At 43.9% G+C, this 18,797-nt stretch overlaps 1 protein-coding gene across 1 annotated transcript in view; it reads left to right on the top strand.

Moving 5' to 3' along the window:
• The window catches only part of LOC124555936 (cuticle protein-like), a 54,204-nt gene extending 48,012 nt beyond the window's left edge, over positions 1-6,192 (top strand). The window contains exon 3 of the mRNA XM_047129987.1: positions 5,580-6,192. Coding sequence (XP_046985943.1) covers positions 5,580-6,167 — 588 coding nt within the window. The 3' untranslated portion in view covers positions 6,168-6,192. The remainder of the gene's footprint in view (positions 1-5,579) is intronic.
• Positions 6,193-18,797: the final 12,605 nt, after the last annotated feature.

The raw sequence follows: 18,797 nt of genomic DNA, 5'->3' as shown, positions 1-18,797 counted from the left end.
TCGAGTAAGCTAAAATATGGTCGGAATGAAGCTTATTGTGTCAGATCAAATTTCTAGGATTCTGTCATTTTGACACAGATCGCACAGTCTCTCGCGACATTACATAAGGAAAACATAGCTTTACAGGTCAGAATAATAAACAAATAATATCTTTTTGGAATTCTAGGTGAAGCATGTACTAATACAATACGATCGGTCATTGCAGTAGCTTATTCCCCTGTCTTCCAGTCTGACAACATTCCACACACCATGATAAAATAAGCTACGTAATACGATAGTGTGCATATAAGGCGCAATTCATCAAATAGTTACAGTTTCTTTAAGGAGTTCCATACACAGTATTAGAAAAACAAGCTTCCTAGGAGGCAAATAAAGGTAATATAACAATTTGATCACCAAGAGACACAGAGTTTGCTAATCAGTAGGCTAAGACAGAGTGAAGCATCGGGTTTAACAGCTGAGAAGAAAACTGCTCTAGTTGATTGGTTGGTTAATTTGGGGGAGGGAATCCACCAGCGAGCTCATCCGTCCCACCTGTTTGGGGAAGGATAGGAAAGGGAACCATCCCGGCATTTGCCTGAAGCGATTTAGGGAAATCACGGAAAACCTAAATCAGGCTTACCGGACGCAGGTTTGATCCGTCGTCCTCCCGAATGCGAGTCCAGTGAGCTATCCACTGCATCACCTCGCTCGGTAAAACTGTTCTAGTCCGAAGGTCGAAAGAGGTCTGACAATAAAACTGTTAGCGAATACACTTGATTTCATCACAAATTTTCATCTTTCTTAGGCATACATGAAGCCTTTCATTGAGAACTAACAATAGCCGACGTGTTTTTTTCCCCTTGAAACTGGGAGGAGAAGGTCTCCCATGTTGCCGCCACGATTGCTTATTTCCGTAGATTTAACCTTGCTTTATAAGAGCGTGCGCATTTTCGGATTTAATTTCATATACCACTAGCTTATATAGTAAGGACTCTGAAGGGTTTGGTTCATTAGAAGTGTTGTTCAAGCCTTATGAAACTTGATGAAGTTGGGCTGGGGCAATAGACGAAGGATTTTAGATTTTTACTGCAGGAGTTGTTTCAGTTAGAAGGCTGTCTCAAAGAGATACATCCCATTTCACAAGAATATATCATCTACATGAATCCATACAGAAACTTGGAAAATGGAATGATGGTATGGTATTGTTGGCCGGGAGGTGCTGTCCGGGGAAGTTCGGCCGCCGAGTGCAAAGCAAGTCTTATTTCAGTCGACGCCACATTGGGCGGCTTGCGTGCCGGTGATGAGGATGAAACGATGATGAGAACAACACAACATCCACTCCATGAGCGGAGAAAATCTCCAACCCATCCGGGAATCGAACCCGAGCCCGCTTGCATGGGAGGCAAGCACGTTACCACCCGGCTAAGCAGGCGGACTGAAAGTTGGAGTACAATTTTAAATTACGAATAGGACTACAAAGCTGTGACTTCCAAAATAACTATCCAAATTTACAAGCGCGTATCTTTTACATGCATGTACATGTCTTGGCATACTTTTTTACATGTGCCTACATCTGCGTCTTCATGGTTATTCTGTAATTCAGGCCTAACTGCTAGGTAGAGGATTCATCGAACCACTTTCACATTATTTCTCTACCGTTCCACTCTTTAACAGCGCACGGGACAAACGAACACTTAAATCTTTCCGCGCGAGCTCCTATTTCCCTTATTTTATTACGATGATCATTTCTCCTTATGCGAGTGGGTATCAACAAAACATTTTCGCATTCGAAGGAGAATATCGCAGATTGAGAGTGAAAAGATCTCACAGCAACGAAAAACACTATTCTTTTAACGATCGCCACCTCAGCTCCCCTATTTCGTGAAAATACAAAACGAAAACAAACTCCCTTTCTTTGAACTTTTTCGATGTCCTCCGTCATTCCTAGCCGGTAAGGATCTCATTTCGCTCAGTAATACTCTAGCAGAGGACGGTCAAGCGTAGTGTAAGCAGTCTCTTCAGCAGACCTGTTGCATTTTCTAAGTATTCTGCCAATAAACCGCAATATTTTTCGCCTTTCGCACAACTTTATATATGTGATCGTTCCAAATTAAGTTGCTCGTAACTAGTATACCTAGATATTTAGTTGAGCTGACAGCCTTTACAGTTGCATGATTTATCGTGTAACCGAAATTTACTGAATTTCTTTTAGTATTTATGTGGCTGACCTCACACTTTTCATTGCCACTTTTCACACAATACAGATAATTTGTCTAAATCATTTTTCAGTCGGATTTGATCTCCTTCTGTAAAACTTTACCAATCTTGGGGACTTTGCATTATTTTAATTTGGCATACTTTTCTCGTGGCTTCTACAACAGGGTTCTGACCCTTTTTGTGTACCATGGGGGATCAATATCATCTCTTATTAATTTATTTGGTATATAAATCTCTTAGCTGTCGCCGATTCTCTTTCTTCGAATTTAAGCCACATCTGGTCTATGCGTCCATAGTATCAATGTAGCTGTAGATTAGAGTATATAAGGTAGTTTCCTTCCAATCGAACGCACATTGGGTAATGAACGAGCGAGCGGGTGAGCGAACTAGCTTCATTAGTGAGAGATCTACCGACAGCCACACCAAATGGAAACTTGCAACTGGCTCCAAAATAAAGTTCAGTTTTGATGCAAAAGTTAAAATTCGCCTCAAGATTTTCCCGTCTTCATTCATGTAGACAATATTGTCTTGTGAAATCGGGCGAATGTTTTTAAAACACCCAGTATATAACAGATATCTCAGAAAAAATAGATTAAATTCATTAGATATGTCCAATGTGTCCCATGCTATTATATTAATATCTTCGAAAGCTTCAAGACCACCATAATCTGCATGATTGCTTGCACCAATAGACACAGTCATCCCAATACTTCTTCCAAATACAGCATCGAGAAGCACAGAAATGTCGAAGTGACATCCTTAAACACATTAGAACCTCCAATAACCCACTGTTTGTTTGGCTCGCCTGAAGCTTCGATTGAAACAGCCTCCAAGTTCCTGTAGACTAGAATGTAACGTCGAGGACGTACATAACGTCTCCTCGACGTTGTAGAGGCCTGTGAGCTTGGCAACAGTAACAGAACGATGCTTCTGCCACCAACATACATCACGCGTAATGAACGTAAATGCAAGACGAGAAAACTCAGAGCTCCTGCGAAAGCAAGTAGACTGTGGTGTTTTCCAAGCTCCATACACGAGTGAAACGGAAAAAGGAATGACTAACAATGGTGCAAGTTACCTTCCGCCATGCGCCGTATAGTGACTGGCTGAATATGGACCGAGAGACTTCAAAAAGTAACTTACTCATTATTGTAGCAGTCTGCATTATACTTCATAGTGACACAGATACGTGAGATCATTTTTCAATATAGTCACCAAGTCTCTGTAAATAACGGTCGGAACGTTCTACCAATCGTTCAGTTTCTCGAACGGCAGAAATCCACTCCTTGCTCACCGAGCCATTCGCAAACTGCTGTCTTAGCTTCGCCATCGTTGAAAAATCTCTTTCCTCCCAAATGTTCTTCCAGTTTGCCGAACAGACCGAGGTCTGGACTTCCCGATCAGTTTCAACCTTGTCTGTGCGGTCTCGGTCAAACTGTTGGCACGATTTCACTACGGCTGTACAAGACATCACATTTAGTCCATATAGTGACAGAATTTCACGAGGAATTCCCACAAAATTTAGAGATTTTGCCACAAGAATCGAACTGCACCTAGAACTTCAATTTTGCAGTACGTTTCCAATTGCTGTGCTATTTCACTCGCAACCCGTGACGCACCTGTTATCCGTACCGCACCAGAACTGCGTCTGCAGGAAACCCGGTGTACGTACTCTCTTCTGGCGGCGCGCCATGCTCTTTGAGCTATGGTCTTAACTTGGGACGACAGACGTAACTTACACTACAGGCCATTAAAATTGCTACACCAAGAAGAAATGCAGATGATAAACGGGTATTCATTGGACAAATATATTATACTAGAACTGACATGTGATTACATTTTCACGCAATTTGAGTGCATAGATCCTGAGAAATCAGTACCCAGAACAACCACCTCTGGCCGTAATAACGGCCTTGATACACCTGGGCATAGAGTCAAAACAGAGCTTGGATGGTGTGTACATGTACAGCTGCCCATACAGCTTCAACACGATACCACAGTTCATCAAGAATAGTGACTGGCGTATTGTGACGAGCCAGTTACTCGGCCACCATTGACCAGACGTTTTCAATTGGTGAGAGATCTGGAGAATGTGCTGGCCAGGGCAGCAGTCGAACATTTTCTGTTTCCAGAAAACCCCGTACAGGACCTGCAACATGCGGTCGTGCATTATCCTGCTGAAATGTAGGGTTTCGCAGGGATCGAATGAAGAGTAGAGCCACGGGTCGTAAAACATCTGAAATATAACGTCCACTGTTCAAAGTGGCGTAAATGCGAACAAGAGGTGTCCGAGACGTGTAACCAATGGCACCCCATACCATCACGCCGGGTGATACGCCAGTATGGCGATGACGAATACACGCTTCCAATGTGCGTTCACCGCGATGTCGCCCAACACGGATGCGACCATCGTGATGCTGTAAACAGAACCTGGATTCATCCGAAAAAATGATGTTTTGCGATTCGTGCACCCAGGTTCGTCGTTGAGTACACCATCGCAGGCGCTCCTGTCTGTAATGCGGCGTCAAGGGTAACCGCAGCCACGGTCTCCGAGCTGATAGTCCATGCTGCTGCAAACGTCGTCGAACTGTTCGTGCAGATGGTTGTTGTCTTGCTAACGTCCCCATCGTTTGACTCAGAGATCGAGACGTGGCTGCACGATCCGTCACAGCCATGAGGATAAGATGCCTGTCATCTCGACTGCTAGTGATACGAGGCCGTTAGGATCCAGCACGGCTTTCCGTATTACCCTCCTGAGCCCACCGATTCCATATTCGGCTAACAGTCATTGGATCTCGACCAACACGAGCAGCAATGTCGCGATACGATAAACAGCAATCACGATAGGCTACAATACGACCTTTATCAAAGTCGGAAACGTGATGGTACGCATTTCTCCTCCTTACACGAGGCATCACAACAACGTTTCACCAGGCAACGCCGGTCAACTGCTGTTTGTGTATGAGAAATCGGTTGGAAACTTTCCTCATGTCAGCACATTGTAGGTGTCGCCACCGACGCCAACCTTGTGTGAATGCTCTGAGAAGCTAATCATTTGCATATCACAGCATTTTCTTCCTGTCGGTTAAATTTCGCGTCTGTAGCACGTCATCTTCGTGGGGTAGCAATTTTAATTGCCAGTAGTGTACTTTCTGAGGTCCCTGCGTATCTAGATGTAAATGTAGATGGGTGAAAGACTGTGATCGTCTCCCTAAATATACTGTATAAATTCGCTTTTAAATATCTAGCAGTTGAGATAAAAGGTGGTAAGAATCTGCCTCCTCCATTGTAAATGGCGTCCGAGGAGGAAAGGGACAAGCCGAAAAAGTTTAGGGCACGCATTAATTAAGCGGAGAGTGAGAGAGTGTCGTTGATTGCAGCTGTTGGTCCTTGCCGGAGCGCTGTCCGTGGCGAGCGCGGGTCTGCTGGGAGCCCCCGCCGTCGTCGCACCCGGAGCGCCACTCGCCGCCCACGCCTACGCCGCCCCCGCCTACGCCGCCCCCGCCTACGCCGCCCCCGCCTACGCCGCCCCGGCCGTCGCCGTCGCCCGCGCCGCGCCCGTCGTCGCCAAGGCTGCCGTCGTCGACGACTACGACCCGAACCCTCAGTACAGCTACGCGTACGACATCCAGGACGCGCTGACCGGCGACTCCAAGGGCCAGCAGGAGACACGCAACGGCGACGTGGTGCAGGGCAGCTACAGCCTGGTCGAACCCGACGGCTCCCGCCGCACCGTCGAGTACACGGCCGACCCAGTGAACGGCTTCAACGCCGTCGTGCACCGCGAGCCCGTGGTGGCCGCCAAGGCTGTCGTCGCCGCCCCCGCCGTCGCCAAGGTGGCTGCCCCGGTCGCCTACGCCGCCCCAGCGTACGCGAAGGTGGCCGCCCCCGTCGCATACGCCGCCCCTGCGTACGCCGCCCCTGCCGCCTACGCTGCTCCCCTGCACACCAAGGCCATCCTCGGCTAAACGATGCTTCATCTCATCCTCTTCCTCACGCATTTATGTTAATTCGCGCATTAAATTATTATATATTTGTAAATAAAGGAATTGCACAGTACACAATTAGTCCTTGTCATAAACTTACAAGACCGTACACGGAAACACGCTGCGAGCAAACAGATTCGATGATTTCAGTAACCGCTCCGGATTTCTTAATTTCCAACTACGCGTAATATTCTATTTTTGGTTTTTGATAAATATTATTTCCAATTTCCTGGCAAATCTCATTTGTACGTAATTTTCTTGGCTCAAATGGCTCTGAGCACTACGGGTCTCAAGTCTCAGGTCATCAGTCCCCTAGAACTTAGAACTACTCAAACCTAACTCACCTAAAGACATCACACACATCCATGCCCGAGGCAGGATTCGAACCTGCGACCGTAGCGGTCACGCGGTTCCAGACCGAAGCGCCTAGAACCGCACGGCCACACCGGCCGGCTTTTTAATATCATTATCCATTACGGAGACACAGAGGTTCAAAGTTACCGCATTCATTCACGTATAATATGCACGTAATATCCGGTCCGAGGCATATATCTAATTTTAACTGAGTTAGTGAACACGTGTAAAAGGTCTGGGGACATCGAAATGGTTCTAAGGTCAGAAAACTACGCTTTTAGCCAGCACCTTTTCACCAATAAAACTTTGTGACGCGCTGTTCCCGTGTAATGCGTACTTCACACCCATACAAATATGCTCAAGGTGGTACTGCAGTGGCAAAAGATGAGCTAAAAAGGATCTTAACATGTCTGGAAAGAACGTAAGATGACTGCCAAAAATAATGTGAATCCGGAAAGACTACAAAGTCAGTAAAATATTTCTAATAAAATTTTTACTCTTTTAAGATGCGAATCATAAGCCGAGCGCTTTCGGCAAATTGCGATCGATGAGCCAAGTATCCAGAAAAGCACAAAGCAAACTATTTTGTGTTAATCATATATTATGAATAATTTGTATGTGGCGAAGAATGTAAATATCTCGGAGTGTATAAGTAAACTGTCAAAATTTTACCGACGTATACACTTGGTTTTATATAAGCAGCACTCCCTGTTGTAGCAGAGAAACGAAGGGATGCGAAATGCCGTGTGTGAGTGTGCCTCATCTGCGTCAACTTACTCGGAAGCAGATCGCTCTTTGAAATCCTAAAGCTTAATGAAGTGACGCAACGGAATTAATTTTAACGCAAGTTGATAGTAAAGCATTGAATTCCAAGTACCGACATTCCCACAGTTACTGTATTGATTAATCTCATGAGAGGGATGTGCCAACAACGAAATTTAGTACTTGATCCATGTAAATCATAGCTTTATTTCAAGTTGCTGTGTGTGCACAGATTCATAGAAAACATTACATTTAATTACGTACAGTTCAAGAACATTTAAGTGATACATGAAATCGGTTGCAAGACAAGGAAAACTAAAGGTCTGGGAAGGGTATCTGATGAAGGGATATATGACAATGATAAAGCACTTCCTAACATATTCATTAACTATAATGGAATCGTGCAAATACAGTGGCTGGTTGATCGAAAGAAAGAAGAAGCACTACAAATGCACTATGCCTGTGAACTCAATCATGCTGAGCCTGCGTGCATTTACACTAATCTAGCTGTGGTATCGTCCGGAGAACGAGATTCCCTGTCAAAGGTGATACCCCACGACGAAATCACAAGTAAGGCAATCGCTGCCTGACGTAGCAACGAATGAGAGAAGTCCGCGTAGAAACGTACTCAAGAAGTTCCAGAGGCAGCTGCTGCCGAAAGAGTACTTACGTCAGAGCACAGTGTCGCTCAGCTAACACTCTAATCCTCACCTACGAAGTTAGCATCGTCTTACTTCAGGATCCAGAAGCGCGAGTTGTTAGAAATCGGAACTGTATCGAAGTTCACAGTCAAATGTACACTGAGAGCGGCAATAATAAATTCATAGACATTCATGTGGACATGGATTGTTTCCAAGCTAAGTATTCTATGTTGTTCAAGATTTAATAAAGCGATCTAACATTTTGTGTTTGTGTTGGAGTACCTATTCCATATCCCCAAGAAGTGAATCTAGACTTGCTAGGACCCATTACAGCGCCGGCGCGTATGTCTCAAGTGTGTTTTCGTCCAGTACTACACCAGCTAAGCCCTAATGCCGTTGCAACCAAATCCACCGAAGCTGTTGTATTATTTTACCATAATTGTAAGCAGACGTGATGATTGCAGATGTGTAGGTGGAGGTAACCGCTATTCGGACTGTCACCTGTCTATCGCCTTTGCGTCTCTCCACCTCCAAGTACGACACCGACCTACCGTATAAGGAGGAAAATCAAGTTGATCCTGCCTAGCCTGTATCAGAAAGTGAATTAAAGTGAACCCCGTGCTCCTAGCTCCTGCTCTGCGCGAGATTTTGCCATTAAAGCCTTGTCCGCGAATGGCAAGATTTTTCCTAGCTTCCCCCAATAGTATTGTTGTTAGTTTGCAGTTTTACTCCCACCGTGGTCTGCAGAAGACACAGCCTACAATTCTGTGTCCGTCCGCTTGCTCTGTTCTGAGAATTCAGTCAGCCATCAGCCTTCATTGGTGAAGCACCAGGAGACAAGCAAGCTGCATATTTAGCTTTTCCGATTGTGGAGGTGGAAAATACCGCTTCAGTTGTCAGGTTCTTCTTATTTTTCAATAGTTAAAACACCGGCTTTGGGCTCTTACATGCCCATCATCAGATGTTATAACTGTGTGCTGTGTCCCCGAACGCCGCGGGGGACGAGTACATGATGCGGTATATCACCAGCTAGCGCAAAGCACGGAGTGTTTACAGTATAATTCTTAAATACTTTGAATGTTTTGTGTGATTTCAAAGTTTAATTTTTAAATTCATTGCGTGGTTTTGTATTTAAATGGTACAGAATAGCGTTTAAGTAATGGTAACATGTACATTCGCGCATAATGTAGTGCTGTAGTCGTTTGTTTTGGACAGCCAGTAACCGCTGATACAGCCAGTCAGTCGTCAGCCTTGGTTGCTGAAGCGCCAAGAGACTAGCGAGTCATACATTTAGATTTTGTTTGTGTTCCCAGTTTAATTCTTAAATTCTTTGCGTGTTTTTGTACGTTTGTAAAGTTTAATTCTTAAATTCATTGCGTATTTTTGTATTTGAGATGTTACTGTAGTTAATAAATCCGTCAAGAAGGCCAGCAGGGTGTTTATGCTACGAAAATCAGGTAAGCAGATGTTAGCGTCCCACTTATATAATGAATTTAGCTCTGGCCGACGGCAAACCCGTGAAGACTATTTACAGCACAAATGTTGACAGACAAAAGTTAGTACAAATTCGTGTGCATCAGAAGGTCAATGCGCGAAGTATACAACTTCCATCGTCATACCCTAGCGAAAGATCTTGGCGAAAACCCCTAGGAAATTCTAGTCATACATAAAATCACTAAGCGAATCGAAAGCTTCTGTTCAGTCATTCGTCGACGGTAAAAGGAAAGCTGATTTCACGTTCAAGAAAGTAGGAGAATCGTACGAACACAGAATCGTTTCCAATGAAACGAATACCCCTAGCTGCATACAGGCGTTGATATAAGTCAACGGGGACAGTTGAAAATCTGTGCCCCGACAAGGACTCGAACCCAGGATCTCCTGCTTACATGGCAGAGGCTGTATCCATCCTTTTTTTTTTTCATTTTCATTTTGTTCGGTATTGTTCGTTACGTTTGGTCTGGGCGGGCGTCACAAGACATCCGTTCAAGTTGATCGTAGATTCCTTTACTCAGTTTTTTAAATTATTATTACAGAGGGCGAGCAGTCCTCTGACCGAACACGCTGAACTACCGTGCCGGCGTCTGAGGCACCGAGGACACAGAGGATAGTTCAACTGCAGGAACTTATCTCTGGCACGCCTCCCGTGAGACCCATATTCACAACTTATTGTCCCGCACTATAGTCATAGTGCCCCTGCCCATTATACACATTACTCGCGGGTTTACTGCCGATTCCCGTAAGAGTTCGGGCACTGTTTGTGCATCTGCACAGAAAAAGATGGTCAAATGGCCTGTGTGCCTTAACTATATATATAGAATCGTTTGATTGTCGTACAGACTCCCGCATGGAGGACATAGAAACTGGCATCCGTGGCGTACAGAAGCAACTGGAAGAATTGAAGACAGTGAAGTCACCAGGTTCAGATGGAATCCCATTTCGATTTTACAAAGAGTACTCTGCGGCATCGGCCCCTTACTGAGCCTGCATTTATCGCGAATCCCTCCCAGTGAAACGTCCGAAGCGACTGGAAAAAAGCGTAGGTGGCTCCTGTATCTAAGAAAGGCAAAAGAATTGACCCACATAATTGCAGACTAATATCTCATGTTAATGACGCTGTGGTGTACGGGAAGATGTCGTCGCTGAGTGACTGTAGAAGTATACAAGATGACTTATACAAAATTTCTAGTTGGTGTGATGAATGGCAGCTTGTTTTAAATGAAGAAAAATGTAAGTTAATTTGTAATTTATTTGCGTGAAACATGCAATTACATGCATAGCAATTGATAGTACAACACAACAGTATACAATCTAATTTTACTTTATAATAGGAACTTAAGAATGTAGTCCAAATTATTTGCCATAGTAATACTTTACATTTTAGTTTCTACAGTAGGCGGATGAGTAGGAAAAACAGTTCTATAACGTTCGAATACAGCTGCTTGACACACTCAAATCGATTAAATATCTATGCGTAGCGTCGAAAAGCGATATGAAATGGAACGAGCGCGTCAGATTGGGAGTAGGGAATGCGAATGTTCGACTTCGTTTTATTGGGAGAATTTTGAGAAAGTGTAGCTCATCCATTAAGGAGGCGGCGGAGAGAAGGCTGGTGTGACCCATTGTTAACCCAAGAACGCCAAAGGGGAAAGTATTACATTGCTACTAAACCATCGTTAAGTTTACAACTCCGCATTTTACTCAAAGGAAATTTGTTTATGGATTATGCAGTAATTAATTACATTATTAGCTCTCTAATGCTATGGTACAGAACAAATTAAGTTCAAAATTTCTCGTTTTATACCCTACTGCAATCGAATATTTTACGAGAGTTTAGTAACCTAGGGTTAAGTACTGTTCGAGTGTTTGAGATCCCCGTTAGGTCAGATTAAAAATTGGGAATTCCTGGAAGGAAGACGACGCTCTTTTCGTGAGGTACGATTGCGGAAGTTTAAAAAACTGGCATTTGAGGCTGACTACTGAACAATTCTACTGCCACCAACGTACATTTTGTGTAAGGGCCATGGTGATAAGATGCGACAATTTAGAGGTCGTACGGAGGCTTTCAGACTATCGTTTTCCCTTCGTTCTATCTGAGAGTGTAACAGGAAAGGAAAGGACTACTAGTGATACAAGATACCCTCTGCCATCCAGTGGTTTGCGATGTATGTATGTAGATGTAGATGTATAGCATAGCGTCACGTTTTAGTAACAACAACGTGCAAATTCGCGGACTCAGTAGTACAGTAGTCATTTGTCTGTTTTGGTCGGCCAGTAACCGTTGATAGTCAACCATCAGCCCTTGTTGGTGAAGCACCAGGAGACTAGCAAGTCACATGTTTAGCTTTTCTCTTTGTGTTCACTGTTTAGATCTTAACTTCCTTGCGTGTTTTTGTCTGTTTGCAAAGTTTAATTCTTAAATTCATTGCGTAGTATTGTATTTGAGTAGTATAGCATCTCGCTTTCGTAACGGTAAGGTTTACATTCGCACATTCTGTAAAATAGTAGTAATTTATTTGATTCTTTTAGATGACCAGCAACCGCTGACCACAGCTCAGTCAGCCGCCAGCCTCCGCTGGTGAAGCACAAACATACAAGCGAGTCACATTTTCGTAATTTACACTACTGGCCATTAAAATTGCTACACCACGAAGATGACGTGCCACAGACGCGAAATTTAACCGACAGGAAGAAGATGCTGTGATATGCAAATGATTAGCTTTTCAGAGCATTCACACAAGGTGCTGGATCCCAACGGCCTCGTATCACTAGCAGTCGAGATGACAGGCATCTTATCCGCATGACTGTAACGGATCGTGCAGCCACGTCTCGATCCCTGAGTCAACAGATGGGGACGTCTGCAAGACAACAACCATCTGCACGGACAGTTCGACGAGGTTTGCAGCAGCATGGACTATCAGCTCGGAGACCATGGCTGTGGTTATCCTTGACGGCGCCGGCTGGGGTGGCCGAGCGGTTCTAGACGCTTCAGTCTGGAACCGCGCGACCTCTACGGTCGCAGGTTCAAATCCTACCTCGGGCATGGATGTGTGTGATTTCCTTAGGTTAGTTAGGTTTAAGTAGTTCTAAGTTCTAGGGGACTGATGACCTCAGCTGTTAAGTCCCATAGTGCTCAGAGCCATTTGAACCATTTGAACCCTTGACGCTGCATCACAGACAGGAGCGCCTGCGATGGTGTACTCAACGACGAACCTGGGTGCACGAATGGCAAAACGTCATTTTTCGGATGAATCCAGGTTCTGTTTACAGCATCATGATGGTCGCATCCGTGTTGGGCGACATCGCGGTGAACGCACATTGGAAGCATGTATTCATCATCGCCATACTGGCGTATCACCCGGCGTGATGGTATGGAGTGCCATTGGTTACACGTGTCGGTCACCTCTTGTTCGCATTGACGGCACTTTGAACGGTGGACGTTACATTGCAGATGTGTTACGACCCGTGGCTCTACCCTTCATTCGATCCCTCCGAAACCCCACATTTCAGCAGGATAGTGCACGACCGCATGTTGCAGGTCCTGTACGGGCCTTTCTGGATACAGAAAATGTTCGACTGCTGCCCTGGCCAGCACATTCTCCAGATCTCTCACCAATTGAAAACTTCTGGTCAATGGTGGCCGAGCAACTGGCTCGTCACAATACACCAGTCACTACTCTTGAGGAACTGTGGTATCGTGTTGAAGCTGCATGGGCAGCTGTACCTGTACACGCCATTGTTGAATCAATGCCCAGGCGTATCAAGGCCGTTATTACGGCCAGAGGTGGTTGTTCTGGGTACTGATTTATCATATCTGTGCACCCAAATTGCGTGAAAATGTAATCACATGTCAGTTCTAGTATAATATATTTGTCCAATGAATACCCGTTTATCATCTGTATTTAATCTTGGTGTAGCAATTTTAATGGCCAGTAGTGTAATTCTCAAGTTAGTGGTAGCTGGATGGATAGAGTGTGTGCGTGCTGCATGCGGATGCAGGAGGAACTGGCCCCAGTTCGTGAACAGCTGAAGACGCTGAATGGCCATGGTCAGCATCGGTTTGTGCAGGCAGCGGAAAATCTGCCATGTTGGATGATCACCACAGGTGTCGCTTGTTTCGTCCACAAGCTCTGCTCTTGAGACACCTTCCAGCACACCCGACGCGCGGGATCCGTGGTCACTACAGGGTGAGTGGCGGGTTGTTACCCAGTCGCGTCGCTCGAGGCCGACAGTCAGTGTGGAGTAGGCCGCCTGGTCTCGCCCATTCAATCTGTCAGTGGACAGATGACTGCTCATTCAGCAGGATGCGAGCACGCACATGTTATCGGGAGTTCCAATGTTAGGCACGTTGTGAAGTCCATTAGGTGCACTCGATAAGTGCCCTGAGAGGCATCATCCGAGATGTGGAAGAGGCGCTGCTGTGGCTATCAAGGGTTCAGGGTGCACAAGCCTGCAACTTGTTGCTCATGTCGGCACCAAATGGCGGCTGTCGCTTGGATTCTGAGTTCGAAGACTGCTGGCCTCGCTTGCAGGGTGCAAGCAGAGGTCACGACTGGTATCATCGTACCCAGAGTCGATCGGCGTTCTTTGGTTTGGGACCGACTGGAGGGTCTCAATCACAGATTCAGCGATGGTCATAGCTATAGATTTCTGGACGCGCGTTATGGGATGGAGATCTGTAGGACTCCCCTTGCTAGGTCAGGGGTACACTACACAGAGGAAGCAGCTGCTCGGGTAAGAGAATATTGTGGAGTGCACATGGCGGTTTTTTAGGCTTGTTGGTAGTTTGAGGTCCTCTGATGAATGCTCGCCAATCGATACACAGAGAGATCGGGTACAAAGTAGAGACAGTTCGACTGTCAAAACTGCTGAAGTACTCGTAACAAATTTCCTGAACTTAATGCCCTCCAGGAATGTTGTCGCACTCGAACGGTTTGCAGCCCTCCAGGAATGTCACACTCAAATTATTTTCTGAACCGAGAGCTTGCTTAAACCCGAAGTAGAAAGCTCCGAAATATTTAGCGAGGCATGGAACGTGGAGGAAACGTGTCTAACATATGAGACACACTTTTGTAAACCCATTTTAAAGACGTAAAAGTAAATGCAGTTATATTTTTTATCATGGTAATAATATCTTGTATTACTTAATTTTGCCATACATCTACCGTATTTGCAATAGTCAACAATCTTACATTGTAATTATTAAATCTTCACATACAAGGCATTTCATATAAATGAGGTAAAGGTTTCCTAATATGACATAGTAATAGTATTTTTTTATTGCTGAATATTGAAATATGAGCACACAGTTTTCAGATGTTCGTTTATTCCTGTTATACTTCACACATTTCACACTACTTATGTTTATTCATACGACATTGCGAGCAAACAAAATTGTCTTCTGTGACACCGCAATCTTAATGAGCCCAGCGACATTTCGTGCACTGTGTCCATTTTTTCCCCGTGTTTGTCGTCATAAAAGCGCCATATGCAGAACAGACGTTCTGCGTCATCGTCATCACTGCTGCCTGATTCACCACTGTCATCAAGATGGACACCGGACGTCGAGTCACCTGACGATTCTTCTGCCTTAGGTCTACGTTTTGAAGACTTTCCACTCTTCTCCCCCGAATAACTTTTTGGCTGCCTTATTCTTAGCTTAAGCTGCTGATTGTTTCTGTTTAGATTCTTGTAATCGCTTCACATAAGGAGATGATGTTCTTAACTCAGGAGAGCACAAATGCGATGTTACACCTACTTGAATGGCTGTATCTCCAAATGGCTTTGCGATCTGTGGAAGATATCTGTAGGTCTGACAGCTTGACCAACATCACCATCACTAGTTTCCTTTTCGGTTTTGGCATCTCTTTCTTGAGGAGGGTTAGTATGGTGACGAGCTGAAAATTCATGCTCCCTAAAGATGTTTCAGTTGCACGCGATGAGATTTGTTTTTGTGAAGGCATTCACAGACACTTCCATTGTTGCTGCTCCGTTGTAAGCTGCCCCAAATAACCAAGCTATTGATAATGGGATGACAACACGACCTGGTATACTTGCAAACCACATGTCTATCTCTTGGGCATAGTAAGTTTTCCAGGGACCCATAAATCCGACATCAAGGGGCTGCATTTTATGCGTAGAGTGAGGTGGCGAACATACCGTATGGACGTTGTTTTCACATGCTTTATCTAACACATAGAGATTCTTCGCATGGGAATAATGTCCGTCAAGGTTCAAAATGACAGGGTCATTTTAAGATGGCTTTATATGGCTCACAAAATTATCGTACCACTGAGTAAAAAAATGAGTTTATATCCAGTCAGTTTGATGACAAGCTGATACTGATCCTGCGGATGAACCAGCCATCAATTCCTACTTGATATCCTTCTTTGGGAAGACAACTAGTGGCGAACCGTTAAGTGCTAGTTGAGTTCATACAAGGCACAACTGTGATGAGATTTCCCCTTTCTGCTTAAATCAAGGCAGCAATTCCTCTCTTCCCTTTCATAGCAATGATCTTGCTATGTCTGTGCTGCACGGGCGTCACCCCAATTTCTTCAATACTGAAGACTCGGTGTGTGTTATGATTGACTCTGGATAGCACAGATTCGTAAATACGAAAAAAATCTCGCCACATTTTCTGGAGTAAAAGCTTTCACTCTTGTCGCTGCGAGAGGTTGAGGAGTTCCCATTAATAAAATGGGATGTCTCTTAAGGGAATTTCGGATCCATTTCTTTCCTGCTAAAGCTTTTTTCTGAACTGAAGGGATTCTTCAGCCAATTTTTTACAGCTAACTGGAAGACCATGTTTCTTATGTCTTTACATTTAAGAGCATAAATCGCTCTTCCACTGCAAGACACTATTTCACCAGTTCATCTTCCTGATGAGATGAGAGAACAGGCCTTCTACCAAGATTAGCCCCTAGCAACTCCTGGAACGTATCAGTTTTATTCTTCAAATACCTTTCCGTGCTACGTTTTCATACAGCAAAAAATTTCGAAGCTTTAGGTACCCCCGTCTTGCAATTTTTCACACATGTAGCGGCGCGAAAAATGGCTTCGTTATCCCATGTTTTCCTTTTAGGTGCCAAGGCCATCTGTGAAGAATGAATACAATAGTCAGATATAGACCTCGAAAGACTTCAATTTCTATGATTTTATTTGTTAGATTATTTTTTATAAGTACTGTGAACCAAGTACTTTGAATCTGGAGAAATATTGATTAACCTATGAACAAAATAGTGCCTAATCCAAAGGCCCATAAAACATGCTAATTTCGAATCATAGGACTAGTCAAAATAATCCCCGTTTATGGTAATTTAATAAATTGAAATAAACACATTTGTCAATATTTTGCTATAATAAATGATAAAATATTGTCATTTTATAATGTTATTGTATAAATCGTATACAACAAATTGTGAAAGAACTAGTTCCCCCCCGTATGCGATAGGTATCTTAGGTTGCGACATTTCCGCATATTTGAATCCTTATACTATCGGATTTTAGGAATCTCGCCACCTTACACAAAGAATCACGCCCATGCTAAAAGCGCTCGTTGGAAAATGAACGTCATTATCAATAATTATAGGTAATTCCATCACATATAATAACAATAAACGATTACATTAATATCCTCTCACCTTTAAGCAGAAATATTTTCTGAGCACCGCTGTCACGAAAACTTCAAACAGTATACATTTTATAACAGCCTCTACGTACTCTGTCCGGTTCAACAATCGCATCCTGCTCACTGTATCGTCGTGAACACACTAGAGACATGATTAAGAAGCACTCCACCGGACTTCAACACCTGCTATGAGCATAGTCGAGATGTCTTACATTAGGGAACTATCTCATAATAAGCACCTTTTCTCTATATGAGGAGATGAAGGTGCGCTACAGCTAATGTAACTCTCATTTTATCTCAGCCAAAAGCACAATTCTTAAAGTAGTTCGTCATAATCTTATAATCATTAATTATATCTTAGACATATAGCAGGAGGTAGCACAGAAGTAACTTTTTTATTTACGGATTATTCTCTTACTTCTTGGTAGAACAGGTCCATATTTAAGGTTGAATAATCAGCAAACTGTTTTCGTTCTACTGAATTTTGTTTATTTCTAACTAGTTTTCACTTTACTGGGCCGTCTTCCGGAAACATCTGACTAACATCCACGAGAGACACTAGTTCTTATGCAACCAAACATTATAAACAAAGATTCAATCTACTTGTACAGAATGTTGTGCACCAAACATGTTTTACAGATTATATGGTTATAAAGTTAAAGTTTTTTAGGTCATGACATTGGTTGAGAAACTGTCCAAACGCATAGACCAACTCCAGGATGCTTTTAAGGTAACAAAGGCGCCACTATCAACACCCCGCTCAGTTTGAACGAGGTCCTAGAACAGGGCTAAAAGAATCTGGATGTCTCTTCTGCGATACTGCAGATAGACTTGGCAGGACTGTAACCAATGTACATTATTGCTGGCAGTGGTGGCCACGAGAATGTACCATCGCAAGAAGACCTGGCTCCGGATGGCCACGTAGCACTACCAGGGGGAAAGACCATCATGTCTGGCGTATGGCTCTGGCGCATCGTACTCCATCTACAGCAACAATTTGAGCAGCACTTGGCACCACATTGACACAATAAACTGTTACAAGTCGGGTACGACAAGGACTGCTCCGAGCCAGACGCCCTGTAGCGTGGATTTCACTGACCACGAAACACCACCATATGCGACTTCAGTGGTGTCAAGTAAGAGCTCATTGGGGGGTCGAGTCGAGGTGTGTTATGTTTTAGATGAAAGCTGGTTCTGCCTCTATGCCAGTGATGGCCACTTGTGGTTTGAAGGAAGCCAGGCAGGGGCCTGCAACCAACCTGTCTGCAGCCTAGACACACTCCACCTACAGATTAGATTAGATTAGTTTTTCGTTCCATAGATCCGTGCTGAGGAGATCCTCGTCGATGTGGAACATGTCAATTTTTTAAAGCTGAAATCACAATACTAGTAGTATGAATATATACAATACATCATTTGTTTCTATTAAAAAATTCGCCAATGGAGTAGAAGGAGTTGTCCACTAGTAAGTCTTTCAGGCTCCTTTTAAACTGATCTTTATTTGCAACAAAATTTTTTATGTTTGCTGGCAAATTATTGAAGTCCTGAGTAGTGGACCCCTTTTTGAACTAAAGTAAGTGCTTTTAAGGCCTTGTGCAGATCATTTTTGTTCCTGGTATTGCACGTATGAACTGAGCTGTTTGTTGGAAAAAGAGATATATTATTTAGGACAAATTTCATTAAGGAGTAAATATACTGAGAGCCAGTAGTTAGTATACCCAGTTCTTT

Source organism: Schistocerca americana, chromosome X (assembly GCF_021461395.2).
Source record: "Schistocerca americana isolate TAMUIC-IGC-003095 chromosome X, iqSchAmer2.1, whole genome shotgun sequence".
NCBI lineage: Eukaryota > Metazoa > Arthropoda > Insecta > Orthoptera > Acrididae > Schistocerca > Schistocerca americana.
The sequence above is the reverse complement of the archived record's forward strand: the minus strand, read 5'-3'. Positions and strand labels throughout refer to the sequence as shown.